Source organism: Heterodontus francisci, chromosome 19, assembly GCF_036365525.1.
Source record: "Heterodontus francisci isolate sHetFra1 chromosome 19, sHetFra1.hap1, whole genome shotgun sequence".
Lineage (NCBI taxonomy): Eukaryota > Metazoa > Chordata > Chondrichthyes > Heterodontiformes > Heterodontidae > Heterodontus > Heterodontus francisci.
Window position 1 is genome coordinate 58,344,084 of NC_090389.1, and position 17,821 is coordinate 58,361,904.

Below are 17,821 nucleotides of genomic sequence, written 5' to 3' on the forward strand. Positions count from 1 at the left end.
GTCCTTGAAGGTATTGTCACCTCCCAAATCTGTGCCCATCTTTCTGAAACTTCGGTCTGGATTTTACCAAGCCCACAAAATCAGGCTCTGTGGCGGGGAGGAGTGGTGGGGGGGGGGGGGGATGGGGCGGCTGGAAGATGGTTGTGGCAGAGGCCTGTCATGGAGGCCAACACCAAGACAGCACGGCCAATCCTCCATGCGGCGAGGCTCTGTGTCGGTCCCCCAACCGCTGGGTGATGGGACCTGGTTTTAAATATTTAAATTAATAAGATGAATAAATTTAAATCAGTTTACGTTGTATCTTCTGAGCCCGCCGCAATCTTCGGCGTGGTGACCAGCACCTTTGCCAGTTAATTCCCCATTTGGGGAAAGCAGGCGTGACACTGGTGGGGAGGGGGGAGCAGCTAAGACTTTTACTGCCGGCGGAGGGTGGGGGGTAGAAGCAGGGTGAAATAAGCATCATCAGTGTAGGGGATGGTGGGAAGGGCTGCACTTTCAACATTGTGCAATCTGGCGGGGGGAAGAGAAAGGTATGTGTTTTTGGGGGGGGTGGGTGGGGGGCAAAAACCTACTGTAATTTTTATTGGGGGGTTGGAAAGGGGCATTACAATTTTATTTTGTAAATTTTGGGGGGTATCACTTTAAAAATTTAAATATGCCGGCAGGGCTGGCTGCCCTTTAAAAAGGGCACCAAAGCCAGCACACAGGCAGCTGGTGCCATTGCCAGCGACGGGTAGCCCGCCCCCCCTCCACGTGATTGCGGGGGAAGGCTCCCCTGGCTATTAAAATGAGCCACCGGGTGGGAGATTGCGGCGGCTCTTTGGTGTGGGCCGCCATTTTTTTGAGCTCATTGCTGGGAGCGACAGCAGGCACTTAAAATCCAGCCCTTCATGTCTAAACCTCCAATCAGATTTCCACTCCTGCTACAGCAATGAACGGCCCTAATCAAAGTCACAATAACATCCACTGTGAAAGTGGTGCACTAGCCCTCCTTGAAAGGTTTATCTGCAGGCTTTGACATGGCCGATCATAATATATTGTATAATATAGTGCAAATATATAAAAGAAAGTGCCAATAGTAAGGAAACACTTTGCCAATTATTTTTCACTTAAACACTCCTTGGTTTTACAGGCTTACAAGGTGCATAAAAAACCACATCTACACCAACTCCAGTATTTCTCAATAATCTAAGATTTTAGCTCCAGGGCCCCATTTAAACTGTTCTGAATTGTGTCCCGCCTGAAGTTGGTTGGAATGATATCAAGGCGGGTGGGAGCATTAATTTGCATGAGAGCTGCTAGGGACCCCTGGGAATGGTCCCTGGCATAGGGTTAGTGTTGGGGTTTCCCAGCTGGTGCTGGAAAGAAGAGGGGAGCCCGGAGCTTGGGAGACTCGAGAATTCCTTGCAGGGCCCAGAGGAGCACTCCTGCTCTTCCTAGCCCACAAGAAATCCTTAAAGAAATGATTTAAAAAAACATACCCTCACTTCTCCTGGCCACTTTGCCTCCTCCTGCAAGATTTTGCTTGTTACTTTGACACCATGTGGGCATCACAATTTTTCTAGTTAAAAGTGCAGCGTGACACCGACTGCATCATCAGGCCACGACTTTTGAATGCGAAGTGGGCCCAAAATTACCAGTGCCGACTGCCCTCCCAAATGATTTTTTTTTGCTGACTTAAAACAGCATCGGGCAATTGAATGTGGAGTGTGCTCCACGGCTCCCATTTTAACTACTTACCCACCCCGTTGGTGCGGGTGGGTTGAGGGCAAGATGGCGGCAGTTGAAGTCATTGTACTAGGGTCGGGAGCCGCCACCACGAGGAAACGCCTTCTGTTTTCAGCAATACATCTTTTCAGTTCCTCAACAGGTGATGACAAACCTTCCAAATTTCAGCCTCCACTAAAGCCTGTTATCATAGATAAAACACAAACTGTAGCAACACAAAGAAGGTTTGTAAGTCCTGAGCTCACAATCCAAAGAGGGAGCACAAATATCCTAAAATTCAGCATAGAGAGAAAGGATATGATTCATAGACAGAAAGTGCTGAATGTACCAGAATTCTACATAGGAAGTATGTTAGTATGGCAGACACGCATGCTAATAACAAAGTCAACACATTTGTTGGAATCTGCACCCAAAGATCAGGAAAAAGATTAGGGGCTACTTTTGTCCTTAGAAATATCATAGGTGGACAAAGTGTTGAGATCTGCTATAGCACACATAGTCCTTGAATTCAATAGTATCAGCACCATAACCAGGTCGAAGAAAGCAAGCAAGTTGTGTGGTAAGTGTGGTGTGTCCCACTCAGGGCAAAATTGCCCTGCATTTCGAGGCCTGTGTAAGGCGTGCGGTACAAAAGGACACTGGGCCCGCCTGTGCAGGAATTCTGCCTCCAAAGATGCACCCAGAAGTCACGGTCGGATGCAAACAAACAGACAACAGGGGAACAGCAGCAAGGAAAGCGCCAGGGTCCTGCGTCAACACAAGCTGATACACGAGGTCCACAGCAAAACAGATCTGAGGCAAGACTCAGAGAGAAGGAATTCTCAGCAAGAAGACGAACAAGCATTCCACATTGTGAAACTAACACATCATGTTGATGAAGTCAAACAGCTGGAAACTTACACCACCATCAACATCACACGCCTAAAGAAAGCTGGCAAACATACACTCAAGATCAAGATTGACACCGGTGCTCATGCAAATATCCTACCAGTCTGAATCCTCAAAGATATGTACCGGAGTCGTTGGAAATCAATGATACAACCGACAACTGCCAAGTTATCTGCATACAATGGGTCACCCATCCTTTACAGTGGCACATTATCAATGAAATGCAGATAAGGCAAGTCGACATGGTAACCAGAAATGTTCTACCTAGTAGACATGAGCAGACCAGCAGTGGCAGGACTACCAGTGTGTAAGGATCTCAACATCATAACTATCCACGAGAGCACTGTCCAAGGGCTGGAACCCACTCACAGACTCTGGCCAGCATCAAACGGTGCAGTCTGGAAACCCAGCAACAGCACAACTATGCCGTGCCTTCACTTCTGCTCTTTCGAGAACTGCTAGCACCAGAACAAGCCAAAACAGACAGGTATCTCCATGAAACCAAGTACTCCTCCCCCGACATGTCCTTAACCTAGAGTCCCAAGCCTTCAGACACAGAGGTTGAGGAGAGGCTAAGAACACGCAATGTCCTGAGGAGGCAAAGGAGGAATGAGTTGAAGCATTGTCTGCTGGATCTTTGAGATGAGGTGCAGGAACTTTCTAAGAATGACATGGCTTCAAAGATAGTCATCTTGTGAAAAGCAACAGAGTCTGTTAGCAGGCTGAAGGTAGAGCAACAGAAACTGAATGCAGCGAGGGAGAAACTGCAGAAAGAACAGCAACAAATGAGACGCGAATTCCCCGAGCAAGAGTTGTCAAACCATCGAGACAACAGATGGACTTTTGAGCCTCTGTATTTATAAAGTTCATAATCTCTATTCATGTGTAAATAATTTTGATGTTATCTAATTTTACGTATTTTTTGCTTTTCACATACGAGACTTATCTTTGGAAAAAAGATGTTGTGTGATTGCCTTTAAGAGTGATGTCGCTTTAAGATCTTAGTATGCTAATGAGCCATGTGCCAGGATGCAGTCATGTGACTACAAGCCAGCGTCACTCTGCAACTGTAACACCAGGAGGCAGGTCTTGTAAATGGTTAGCTCTGCACTGTATATACTTGTTAGCTGTTAATAAACCTATTTGAAATGTTCAATCAACTGAACTCCTCGCATCCCATTTATGTTGCATCAGACAACATAAAAAGCTTCTCATTACAAAATCAGGGATTTATTATTTAGCTATCTTATTAAAAGTCAAAGGATTGAATTCCTATGCTCAGGAAACATTAAGGATATGATCTTGATAATCTCATGCAGTTTCTTTGTTGAGTATTTAACCTAATAAAAAATGTTTGCATTGATTGCCATTTTTTTAATATAACATTTTTAAAGTGACTCAAATCTGCAGGCATCAATGTGATTTCTTTATCATTGTAGATTATTCTTACCGTTTAAATGAGCCCATCATTAATAGTTTATTCATAACAGCTCCTTCCACTTCACCAAAAAAAGTTCCAGTCTAGGAGGAAAAGAAAAGCATTAAACTATCTCAGAGGAGCTTAGGCCACTATGGAGCTGCAAAGAATAAAATTGAAAGTGACAAAGACTAGTGTTTGACATGTTCTAATGTGACAGCTACAAAGATAGGTTTTGGAGTGTTCATTAGTATTCAGAAATCAGAGAAAGCTCAGCAGTCAAGATAAGTTATGATAATAAAACTCTATATGAAAGGCAGATCAGGTAGCTTATACAACAAACAGGTGAATTACATAAAGGGTCATGTTTTTAAAGAGACAAAATGAAATTCATAAAAGGATATGAAGCAATCTGAATAACAATTTTAAAAACACTATGTGCCAATCATTAAGAAAAACTATGTTAGTATTCCATAAAATTAATGGTTCATACAGTTGGTATTGAAAATCTGATCTGTCAAAGGTAATAATCAATTTTAAGAAATGCGTTCTAATGTTGAAGCAAGGGATGGAAATACAAATCTCAAATATGAATCGAAAATACAATTTTGGAGTGACCACTACTTGAAATTAAATTGTGATTATAATCAGACTAAATGCTAGAATTACTGCAGAAGCTAGCAACATCTGTCCTCTTTGTTAGAGGACAAAACAACATTTATTTTGGATGGGGAACTACCTGGAGTACTCTCTTAGGAAATTTACATCAGAAAAATGTTAAAACATATGTATGTTAATATATAGCAATGTTTGACCTCGGTCATGGTATTTTTATACATCAGTTTACTCATTTCAAATATCGTTAAGTTTTCTTTAAGTTAACCCCAAGTTAATAATTACTAACAGAATTAATATTCCTCAGCTACAAAACAGGAAGAGGGATCTTTTCAGAATTTATAGTATTTACAGCATTACTAAAGATAAAATTGCTAAATTGAACTAACCTAGAAATAACATCTTGGACTTTTTAAATCTCAGATATTACAGTGCATTGTAGAATATTATTATACGATTAGTTTTATGTATAAGTAAATGATTGATTGTAATCTCTATCTCAGTCAAAACTGCGTATGCAAGGAGAGGATGGTATTTCTGTTTCCTATAAGGACTCCATCCCATTCTCCCAGTTTCTCTGTCTCCGATGCATCTGTTCTGATGAGGCAACTTTCCACAACAGCGCTTCTGACATGTCTTCCTTTTTCCTCAACCAAGGATTCCCCCCCCACTGTGGTTGACAGGGCCCTCAACTGTGTCTAACCCATTTCCCACACTTCTGCCCTCACCCCTTCCCCTGCCTCCCAGAACGGCGACAGGGTTCCCCTCATCCTCACTTTCCAGCCCACCAGCTTCCACATCCAAAGGTTCAATCTCCACCATTTCTCCCACCTCCAGCGTAATGCTACCACCAAACACATCTTCCTTTCCACTCCCCTGTCAACTTTCTGAAGGGATCATTCCCTCTGCAACACCCTGGTTCACTCTTCCATCACCCCCGACACGTCGTCCCCTTCCCACAGCACCTTCCCATGCAATTGCAGGAGGTGTAATACCTGCCCTTTTACATCCTCTATTCTCACCAAGGCCCCAAACACTCCTTCCAGGTGAAGCAGCAATTTAATGTACTTCTTTCAATTTAGTATACTGTATTTGCTTCTCACAATATGGTCACCTCTATATTGAGGAGACCAAATGTAGATTGGGTGACCACTTTGCAAACCACCCTTGCTCAGTCCGAAATCATGACCCCGAGCTTCCGGTTGCTTGCCATTTTAATACACCCCCCTGCAACATTCCTCCTGAATGGTGAAAGCAGCGAAAGTGTTCCTTATGCATGGCAATCATTTGTTCGATCACGTGGTGACATGGCTTTCGTTGAAGACTTGCTCTGTAGCTGTGGGTGGATTCCTGACAGGAGTCATGAGCCAAGTCTGGCAGGGATAACCCTTGTCACTCAATAGCCAGTCTGTAACTTGATGCCCTGGTTAGAATAAAGATGCAGCTCAGATGACTGGCCATGATGAATAAGTTATGACACTGCCAGAAAAAAATAATAACATATTTATATAGCGTCTTTAACGTAAAACTGGACACAGGTCTGTATAATGCATTGCCTGTGGTCACTAGCCAATAGTACACTGAGGGAATGGAACCCTTTTCTGATTGATAAAGATGCCACACTGGCGATGGGACCGTGCAAGTCAATGTGTATGCATCTCTGGCACCTTGCACCCTTGGGAAGTGTGCCAATCAAATGGAGATTAGTGCTGTCTCATCCGCTTTGCTGTTTCCATGGGGAAAGTAATGTAGTTGTTCCTCCTGATGTAATGAGTGGTGTGCCATTGGGATCAGGTTTGTAGTGGGGGGGGGGCGGTGGACTGTGTATTTAAATGAACTGCCACACGCTGGATCGCGGCAGCATGGCAGTGCGCGGCCCATGCATGCAGGCTGCCATTTTTTTGCCTGCCGCAAGGAGCAGTGGCTGGGAAATAAAATTCAGCCCTTAAACTCTGCCTCTCTCTCCACAGATGCTGCCAGACCTGCTGAGTATTTCCATCACTTACTGTTTTTATTTCACCTAAACCATCCCTCTCATCGTCAGTGCACCAACAGTTCCACAATCCTTGTCACTGTCCTTACTCCCACCATCCAGTTGCCTTCCTTTAGTCCAACTTTGTGGGTCTTGCCCTCACTTCAGTATGAATATAAATACCAACACCAAATCCAGAATATAAAATTTACCAAACAACTCAATTCTGTCTGTATCTAAATATTCAGAAATAATTTATAATCATTCTTGTGCAAGCCCTTAGTGCCTATCTTGTGTGCTTGTTTATCTATCTTAGTGCTCCTATGAAGCGTTCCCAAGTGGCTACAGCATGGGAGGTGGAAGGCTGCTAAGCTTCCATTTAGGGCACTACAGATGTCTGTGGTAGGTGGCCTTCAGCAGCTGTGGGTCTTGAGGCTTTTATTCTCTTCCCTGCACTGTTACCTCAAGAGTCCCTCAAGGAGCTATCCTTGGCCTTGGTACCTTCTTCGTCAGCTACAAGCTGTTCCCTGGTGACATGATCTAAAAACATGGGGCCAACCTCCACACCTACATTGATGACACTCAACCCTATCTCACCACCACATCTCTGGACCCCTCCACTGTCTCTGTGTTGCCCAGCTGCTTATCCAACATCAATATTGGATGTGTCACAATCTCCTCTAGATAAACATCAGGAAGACCAAACCCAATGGCCCTGATATTTATGGGGAGGTGGGGAGGGTATGGGCGAGCATCGGAATAACTGGTAAGGGTGGGGATGCAGAAGTCCTGTTTAATTTGATGGTAGGACCCCATTATAGCTTTTTACTTCTGTTTCCTGCTTGGCAGCCGGCCAAAATGACAGGCTGGTCGGCTGCCGGTCTGGAAAGCCAGCAGCAGGAGGTTATAGCCACAGACCCTCAAGGACTGTGCCAACAATCAGGAGGGAATAGCGAGAGATTGGAATGTTGGGGGTGGGTGGGGGGATGGTCACTGATTTCAGCAGAGGAAGAGAGAGGTTGTAATTGGCTGAGGGACGGCAAAGGTTTTCTTGACGGGTTCCTCCTGGTCCATAAGGAGTGCTGTAAAAGGAACTTCATTCCTGAGTTGGCAACTCCCACCTTACTTTTACTGCCGGGTTTCTCGAGCCATGGAAAACCTATCCGGCCACTGTTAAATATCAATATGGCTCCAATTGCACTGTGGGAACCTAATTTAAATATGTTTCTTAGGCAGGACACTCGCAGGGCATGGCATGCTACCTGGCATCATAAACAATGGTGGGTTGGAGATGCGTCTCCCATTTTGAAAGTTCTAAACCCCTTGTGACCCTCTCCAACCTGTCATGGAATGGGAGGGGGGGGGGGGGGTCAATATCAAGGCTATTATCTTCAGTCTTTGTTACAAACTCTGTATCCTCACAATAAATTATATCCCCTTACCGGCTACTGTATCAAACTGAACCAGGATGTTCACAGTAAAAGCCTGCTCGGGTCTGCAAAAAAAAACCCAACCCGAGCCTGACAGAACCACATTCGACCCGAGCCCGACCCGGCCTGAGTCCTTCCATTTTTTCTCACGCCTGACCCAACCTGACCATCAATTAACTTACCTTCCATTTTTCACTTTGTTGCTGATCTGCACAGGCTTAAAATAACTGTAACAAAAGCACCTTTCTAGTCCAAAAATTAACATTAGAGCCACTTACCTGTGATAGAGCGTGTCCGACCCAGCCCGACCCAAGCCCGAATGCCGGACCCAGAAGTGCAACCTGACCTGACCCGAACCCGACACATGTCGTCGGGTCCCGTCAGGCTCGGGTCGGGTAGCAGGCCTTTAGTTCGCAGCCTCAGTATTCTATTTGACAAGAGGTGAGCTTTCAAACTCATATCCTCTCCAACACAAAGACTCCTTAATTCCACCTCCGTAACATTGCTTGCCTTTGTCCCTGCACAAGCTCAACTGCTGCTGATGTCTTGCTCACTTCAAGACCCGACTGTTCTGGCCACCCTCTAATTTCCCTCAGTAACGCCAATGTGTTTTGTTGAATGATAATTTTCTTTAATCTACTGATTGGAGATTTGAATTTATATTTTTTTTAAAAGACCTAAGCTGTCAGCAAAGTCATCCTTTCAGCTTAAGATGATCACCTAATTTGCAACACTGTATCCTACTCTGCAATGCTTTTGAGGAGAGAGACAAAATGCCTGCTAATATCCCAGCAAGAACCAAGACCCGGAAGGTTTAAAGGAACTGCTTCTTCTTGTTCTTTTAGCAAGAGAGAAATACTGCTAACTGCTATGTTTGACTGACTGAGGAACTGTCATGTAACAACCCCCTCCCCATCTGTGTTTTTAAGCTGGTCTTTTCACTGTAGCAGAGGAGCAGCAACTGGACTCTGACATGAGCAGACCTTAAGTGGGGGTTCCTCTCTCTCTCACTATTCCAGCTTGAAAGCTTTCAACTCCTGTTTGTTGACTGACCACCTCAGCATACTCCGGCTACAATCGGAAACCCTATTGGAGAAAATCATCTGCATCACTATCTCCAAGACACTCACCGAACCAGTCATCTACCTCTTCAAACTAAAAGCCTCAGGACCACTGAATTCAGCTAGAAGCCAGCCAAATCACTAAACTCCACAGACCGTATACTGTTTTTAATGGACTCGAACTCAACCCATCTACCTTTCCCCACTCTGTAACCTATTTTTGTGTGTGTAAACCTCCAGTGTGTGTTAGAATGAACGTTGGTGCGTTGTTTACTATTTTATTAGTTCGGTTTAGGTACAATAAAGTTAACCTCTTTCTTTGTTAACTCAAGAAAACCTGTCCGATTGGTTCTTTTTTTTAATTCATTCATGGGATGTAGGCATCGCTGGCCAGGCCAGCATTTATTGCCCATCCCTAATTGCCCTTGAGAAGGTGTTGGTGAACTGCCTTCTTGAACCGCTGCAGTCCATGTGGGGTAGGTACACCCACAGTGCTGTTAGGAAGGGAGTTCCAGGATTTTGACTTAGCGACAGTAAAGGAACGGCGATATAGTTCCAAGTCAGGAAGATGTGTGACTTGGAGGGGAACTTGCAGGTGGTGGTGTTCCCATGTATTTGCTGCCCTTGTCCTTCCAGTTGGTAGCGGTCCCGGGTTTGGAAGGTGCTGTCTAAGGACTCTTGGTGCGTTGCTGCAGTGCATCTTGTAAATGGTACACACTGCTGCCACTGTGTGTCGGTGGTGGAGGGAGTGAATGTTTGTAGATGGGGTGCCAATCAAGCGGACTGCTTTGTCCTGGATGGTATCGAGCTTCTTGAGTGTTGTTGGAGCTGCACCCATCCATGCAAGTGGTGAGTATTCAATCACATTCCTGACTTGGGCCTTGTAGATGATGAACAGGCTTTGGGGAGTCAGGATAATGCAGGATTCCTAGCCTCTGACCTGCTCTTGTGGCCACGGTATTTATATGGCTACTCCAGTTCAGTTTCTGGTCAATGGTAGCCCCTAGGATGTTGATAGTGGGGTATTCAGCGATGGTAATGCCATTGAATGTCAAGGGGAGATGGTTAGATTCTCTCTTGTTGGAGATGGTCATCGCCTGGCACTTGTGTGGCACGAATGTTACTTGCCACTTATCAGCCCAAGCCTGGATATTGTCCAAGTCTTGCTGCATTTCTACACGGACTGCTTCAGTATCTGAGGAGTCACGAATGGTTCTGAACATTGTGCAATCATCAGCAAACATCCCCACTTCTGACCTTATGTTTGAAGGAAGGTCTTTGATGAAGCAGCTGAAGATGGTTGGGCCTAGGACACTACCCTGAGGAACTCCTGCAGTGCTGTCCTGGAGCTCAGATGATTGACCTTCAACAACCACAACCATCCTCCTTTGCACTAGGTATGACTCCAACCAGCGGAGGGTTTTCCCCTTGATTCCCATTGACCTCAGTTTTGCTAGGGCTCCTTGATGCCATACTTGGTCAAATGCTGCCTTGATGTCAAGGACAGCCACTCTCACCTCACCTCTTGAATTCAGCTCTTTTGTCCATGTTCGAACCAAGGCTGTTATGATCAGAGCAAGTAAGGAATCAAACACCTACTGAATTGGCCAGTACATCCAAAGTCTGCTGACTATATTTTGTCCCACACAAGTTCTCAATGGTGTACCCGGTAGTTGCTCTCATCTCATTTCCGGACTCCCCAACCAATCAGGGAGGGCAGATGGGATGATGCTTCCATTCTATGATTTTCTCATTAAAGGAACCACGGAATGGGTAAGAAAAACTCACCAGCACTTGGATTTTTGAGGCTGCAGTAACCACAGGAATGGCGAGGAGACCTGGGAAGGTCTCTCACCTTTACCTGGAGGTCCTGCTGTGTGAGGGGCTGCAATGAGGTGACCTCTCCCAAGGATCACTGGAAATGGACAATTTCTCTAACCAAGCAGGCGTGGATGGAAGTGGCCGAGGAAGTGAGCAGCAGATTTGTGGTCCCTCCAACCTAGAGATAGTGTACCATGGGGATCTAGGACCTTAGGAGGGCATCTTAAGTGAGTGTCATAACCATTTTGGGTTCCAAGCCCCACACTCTGACTTTCCTAGCATTTTCCTGCACAGCACTCCTCAGGTCAACACACCTTGCAGATCCACTCACTCCTCTCTCTGTAGGCACCTCATATCCCCATCTGAACAGCCAACACTCACACTCATCCTCAGCCTATAGCCCTCTCACACCCATGCTTCAGAGTCACCTTCCACAAATGGTGTCCTTTCCTCCTCTCCACACAAGCCATTATGATCACTCACACCTCTTTGTTTTCTCTCCTTTTAGAAGAGAGCACACAATTTGGCAAGAGGCAGAGACCCATGGAAGGGTCTGACCCTCGAGTGACAGGCACATTGTCGGTAATTGTCAATGCATGCCAACTGGGAAGAAGGTCTTGTTCCACGAGGCTGCAGATGTCAGCAGTGACCTGCCGTGAGAGCTTGAGCCTCCTGAGGCACAGGTGCTCAGACACATCGAGAGAGTGAATCCTCTGCTTGTAAACCGTGTTGGGGGTCTCACTTCCTTCCAGCTGGATCTTGGTGACCATCTCATCTGCCATGTGGAGGGGCTTGCAGCTGAGGAGAAGGCAGCTGGTGCTGCTGCTGCTGGTGCTATTAGTGGTGGTGAAGCACCTGCCCTAGACCTTCAGCAGAGGTGGACTGTGCAGCTGCATAAGCTGCTCCAATGCTGTGGTGAAGGTTGGCAGCAGAGAAATGCAGTGGAAGATGGGTGCTGCTGGACGGGTGAAGTGCCTTCCAGGAAGTTGGCAATCACCTGTCAAGCAGTGAAAGCACTGCCTGAGAGAAGAAGGGCTTTGAACAGCATTCTCACCTGGCCATAGCTGGAGCTCTTCAGTGTAACTGATCAAAGCCTTCCCAGCTTGTCAGTTACACTGAAGAAGCTCTTTCCATTGTGCACTTGCTTTGGTGACCCTGGCAAATAGCAACAGTTGCTGGCTAGGAATTCCAACATTTAGGTTAAAACAGCTCATTATTGGCTTCTTCACAACCTCAACAACTTTTTAGATTAGATTAGAGATACAGCACTGAAACAGGCCCTTCGGCCCACCGAGTCTGTGCCGACCATCAACCACCCATTTATACTAATCCTACACTAATCCCATATTCCTACCAAACATCCCCATCTGTCCCTATATTTCCCTACCACCTACCTATACTAGTGACAATTTATAATGGCCAATTTACCTACCAACCTGCAAGTCTTTTGGCTTGTGGGAGGAAACCGGAGCACCCGGAGAAAACCCACGCAGACACAGGGAGAACTTGCAAACTCCACACAGGCAGTGCCCAGAATCGAACCCAGGTCCCTGGAGCTGTGAGGCTGCAGTGCTAACCACTGCGCCACTGTGCCGCCCCGAACTTCTTAATTACTTACCTGACAGATCCAAGGGGATTTCCTTCTCTTCTTCAATCCCGCCTCAGGGAAAGCCGGAAGAGGGTGAGATCAAGTTGGGATCCAGAGCCAGCGTCAATTTCCAGGATTTTCCCCAACCCTCTTGCCCCTGAACCTGCCTCCACAAGGCTAGGAAAATTCTGTCCTCTATTTCTGTAACTTCCTCTAGCTTTACAACCTCCTCCAACTCACCCCCGCAAGAACACTCCATTTCTCTGACTCTAATTCATCCAATCCTCCCTTTTCCCCATTGGCAGTGTGCCTTCAGCCATCTGCGGCCTACACTCTGGAATTCCTTTCTTAAACCTCATTTCCTCTCCACCATCTAACCTTATTATAAGACCCTCCTCTTTGACCAAGCTTTTAATCAATCCTCTTAATATCTCCTTCTTTAGCTTGGCACCCATTTTTGGCTGATTACGCTTCTGTGAAGTTTCTTGGGACATTTTTTGTACTCTAAATGCAAGGTGTTATTATTCAATATGATGTTGTTGCTCCTTCTACAAAGTAATTTTTTCACCTATCTTTGAGGCCTCCGCTCCATGACAGATGCTGTCCTCAGTAGGTGACAAAATGCTTGGGGTCCTCTCCTTTATAGTAGGTCTCTGACTTCAATGACTTCATGAGGCTTCTGACTGAGTTGGATAGATGCCTCAGCCACCTATTAAACCAGTGGCAGGAAAATGGAGACAGCATGGAAACACAGTGGTAGGTCAACCACTTTGATTTTAACTCCAGTTTCCTTTGGGAGCTAAAATGAAGCTATAATCCCCTCCACCCCCCACCACCCTTTATATCTTAAGGCACTGGTGTCTTAATTAAAAAATGCATTTGGCATAGTTTTTTCATTTGTTTACAAGTACATAATACAGTGCCTATGTCCCTGCATCCTTTGTTTCAATGTCTCCATTCCCAAATACATAAGTTATTGTGCTGCAAAGAGGATAAGGTACCTTTGTGTGAGTTAAAGCACATTGGATACTTAAATGATTTTAAACCATTCTTTTGCTGAATGTAAAAGATTAAGGCTAAAATTAAATCAAGGAGTTTCGACATTTCCCTTAACAAGTTCCATTCTCTTAGGGTGGAATTAAACATATAATCAAGTGAAAACTAAGTCCTTTTATGAGTTGAGACATTGATCAGATTGTGTAATCATAATATTGGGTTTGCTCTGCCTTGTGCCAGCAATTAAACGTAATTCAGCCGTTCAATCCTCTAAACTAAATCACTGAACTGGAGTTATTCAGAATAGTCTCTAATACACTATAATTTGATCAAAATACAATAACAGGTTTATAATCAATACAATTTATATTGAATGTTTCTGTACCATTATAAAACAAATATAACAGTGGAAATTAGCTGAGAAATCTGATGAATAATGAAATAAAAATGAAGACTATTTTAGTTCTATTTTAAGTGCTCTTTTCTTCATTACATGTGAAACCTGTTTACAGGATAGTATTTCATTAGGAAATCTGATTATACAATCTCCAAATCAAGGCACAATGTTTGTTGGAAATGGGAAACACATGGATTTGTTCTTTATAAGGGATATTTGCATAAAGATCAACTTCTCTCCTTCTAACATAGAAGGAAAAATTCTAATTTGGTCTCTTTTGTATTCAACCGAATACTTGACTTTCAATTAATTAACAGTCAAAGTCCCCTTTCTGTTTCAAATTCCATTTGCGGTTGTGGGTCGGGGGAGGGTATTGAAGAAAAGTTTAACTATTCAACTATGTCAAATATTTTGACCTTTATGTATTTAATGTAACTGTTTATTTAAAAATTTATTTTTCAATTTTTAGGAATGTTTCCATAAAAAAATCAACAGGCGGATTGAATTAAAAAATTGTTTCAAAAGTCGGTTCAAAAGTCTGCATTTCCATGTGGAAAATGAATCCTGTGTGTAATTAAATCCATTCTTTAACATGCTGATGTTATACACATATTACATTTTACAGTTCTTACGTTGGATCTACACGCGGTATCACTTAAGACATTTAAAAGACTAGCTGATCTTCCACAGAGTCACTCAGAGAAAAATATTAAACATAATTTTGAAATTTTAAACAAAATATTAGAAACCATGCACTATGTTATCTCTTATTTGTATGATATTTCTATTAATGATTTCTTTCCAATATTTACTTTTGAATCCTCATTTTGCTTTTCCTTTGAGATTCTTTGAGTGAGAGTGTGAGGGAGACTGAAAATGCCCAACCAATCCAGCAACGCTGGGAATGTGGATGTTCTGCCAAACTTAATGGCAGCAGATCATTATCGTTTTCTGAATCTATTTCCTGCCTGGCAAATGATCCAAAATGACAGCCTGGTTGGGGTTGAGGGGGGTGGTGGTGGTGGTTGGGGGGAGGAGGTGGTGAGGAGCCAGTGACAGGAGGCTGCAGTTTAGAACCTTGCGGGACCATCCCTGGCAATCAGGAGGAGGAGTGGGGGAGGGGGGGGGGTCGGGGGCAGGTCAGACATCGAGATGGCGGGGGGGGTGGAAGAGAGGGCATCGTGATGGGGGAAGTGAAAACATCAAAGCTTGATGGGGGTGGGGGTGGGGGGAGTTGGTCAGTGATCAGGAGGGGGGAAAGAGGCCGAGATCTGTAAAGGGGAGCTGAAGGATTCTTTGAGGGGCCAAGAGGAGCACTCTCAGTGTTCTGGCCAACGTTCATCCACCTACCAACATCGGTAAAACAGATTATTTGGTCATTAGTCTATTGCTGTATGTGGAGTCTTGCTGTGCACGAATTGACTGCTTAGATTCCTACATTACAACAGTGACTTCAATTCAAAAAGTAATTTTTGGCTGTAAAGTGCCTTGTGACATCCTGAAAGGTACTGTATTTTCTTTATGAAAACAATAAAAAGGCAGAAAAGAAAGTGAGCAGCATTGTCCAGTGGCACAGGATTGAGGGCAGATTACCAAATACAGTGGCGGGGTGGGATCGGAATTCACATGCAGATGGACAATTCAGCAAAAGTCGGTTTATATGGGGGAACAAGAGCAGATTGAGTAGGCTCTAAACATGAGGAAAAAAAACTTGCTAGTGGGAGGCATTGAGGAACCAATTGTGTATTAGAAATAAAGGGGTGGATTTTCTTCCAATCTGGGCAACTGGTCAGCAGAAGGAACCACTGGCCTGCTTTGGTGGGGGGTCTGGACCATTTTGAGAATCGGGCTTCAGTGGCATCGAGTTGGTGGGCTGTGGCTGGAAACTGAGTGTCCCAGGCCACCCAGCTCGCTCAGGCTGCCGCAATACCAAGCCATCCAACTGGCCCCTGGATGGAGGAAGGTAGGCTCCTGGGGGAGATCTGATTGGCGGAGGGTGGGGAGGGTGGTAGAGTGGGGGAGAGCTGGAGTGGGAGAGGCCCAGGCTGTATTTGTGTGACTAGGAGGAGCAGACATGACCGGACAAACCTATTCAACTGCTTTTATTTTATTGCAAAACATTTCTTTTAATCCACTTGTGCTCCAAAAGTTATAAGTGTGAACAGAATATGCTCTGTTTAGTTCCAAGATATGATAGATATTACAAGCTCCTCATCACTCATTTGCTATTCATTAGGCACATTAATAACGTCATAAACTTTGATAGAGACACTAATTAGTCAATGGTATTATAGGGTTAATGCAGCGCTAGATGAATCTTGCCTAAACCAATGTCATTACTTGAACAACTTAGATATGAAATGACAAGACATTTGGAAATATTTTAATTAGGAATGTGAACTGCATACATTGTTTAATAATTTTGTATTGGAAACATCTGAACAACTGTCAGACTCTGTTACTTCACTCAGAAAGATGTCTGTGCACAGAAAGTTCAACATTAGATTATAATTAAATAAGAAATCACAATAGATTAAAACCACAATTTTAACCTCAAAAAGGAAATAGCTAACATTTGCTGATTTGCAAATGTGAGCATACTCTGAGTTTATTCTGATCCATCCAGTGCTGTCAAATGTAGATAAACATTTTGGCTTTAGTTGCCTTGAGTTTCTAACTAACCTGAATTTGAATACAAGTTGACTTGTTTTGAACTACCATAACATAATTGAAAGCATAAACAAGATTATACTCTTTATTATGAGTGCACTTGATAATTAATATGGTACGCTTTTAAAAAAAAGTAATTTATTTGCTATCATATTTTATGAACAGATTAGTAAACTTCATCTGTAATGACACCCCACATGTGCAATCAGCGTTTTTAGCTGTTGCATAAACACAAATGGGGGAAATTTAACCCAACCTGCCTGGTGGGAGCGGGACAGGCGTGCAGTTAAAATAGTTCGATTCATGCCCTCCGTCTTAACTGAGGCTTTTTTTTAAAGGCCAAGATGCCTGCCTGACTCAGGCTGCAGCCTCAGTTACATGCAAATCTGGATCATATTTAGGACCCTAATGGCATTTTCACAGGCTATTGAGAAGGATGCCTGCACATGATTTTGAGCTCCTTGAAGCCAGCCTGCTGCCTCTCTCCACCCATTTTGACTAACCAGTTGGCTGGCGGGATGTGAAATAGCCGATCCTCAAACTAATGACATTGGGTGAGTTTGAGACTTGCCCAGCCCCTTGCCCACCAGATACCTCTCCTAGTTAATTTAGTTTCAAATGCTATGTAACAAATGGATGCAGAAATGTTCATGAAATTGGTTGATCTCAAAGTTTTACTTGGCGAGGATGGTGTTCTGTTGTGAAGACTTACCTCATCATAATTTTCCGATACCAAAATAAATCCGTTGTTATCTATGAGGTAACAATTTATTATCTGAGAATATAAAATATTCAGTTATAACATTGTTGTAAAGAGGCAGCTATGTATCAAGTTATCAAAATGTCCCAATTCTGGATGAAGATCTAGTGAGGTACAGTTTGACATGTAATTTATAAACATAGCATTAAAAATGTATTACTTTTCGAGGATAATATATGTATAATGTAATTCATAATAAGTGGTGAAACTTCATAGCCTAGAAATTGGATCTTGCCTGAGAAGATCCTGGTGAAATGCATGCTGCACAAGTCTAATAAAGTTGGCAGCAGGAGCATGGTAAATTGGTCCGCAGGCCTCATTAGGATAATATCGCTGAGTTGTATGCCTGTAAAACGGGTGCAATATGATCCAATTTCTAGGCCCATATAATTTAAGTATAGGTTGCCAAAGCCAACAAATATACTTACCTCGTCGTCACAGCTTATAGTGCATTTCCCATCAAGCGAAGCACACTGTA

General features: G+C 44.0%; 1 protein-coding gene and 1 pseudogene across 1 annotated transcript in view; one reads left to right on the top strand and one right to left on the bottom strand.

Moving 5' to 3' along the window:
- cacna2d3a (calcium channel, voltage-dependent, alpha 2/delta subunit 3a) overlaps positions 1 to 17,821 on the bottom strand; it is a 705,663-nt gene that overhangs the window by 97,717 nt on the left and 590,125 nt on the right. Inside the window, exons 26-28 of the mRNA XM_068052271.1 lie at positions 17,772 to 17,816; positions 17,296 to 17,358; positions 4,067 to 4,137 (exon numbers count right to left, since the gene is read on the bottom strand). Of these exons, the coding sequence (XP_067908372.1) occupies positions 4,067 to 4,137; positions 17,296 to 17,358; positions 17,772 to 17,816 (179 nt within the window). The remainder of the gene's footprint in view (positions 1 to 4,066; positions 4,138 to 17,295; positions 17,359 to 17,771; positions 17,817 to 17,821) is intronic.
- On the top strand, positions 1,774 to 2,243 carry LOC137380092 (large ribosomal subunit protein bL19m pseudogene; annotated as a pseudogene).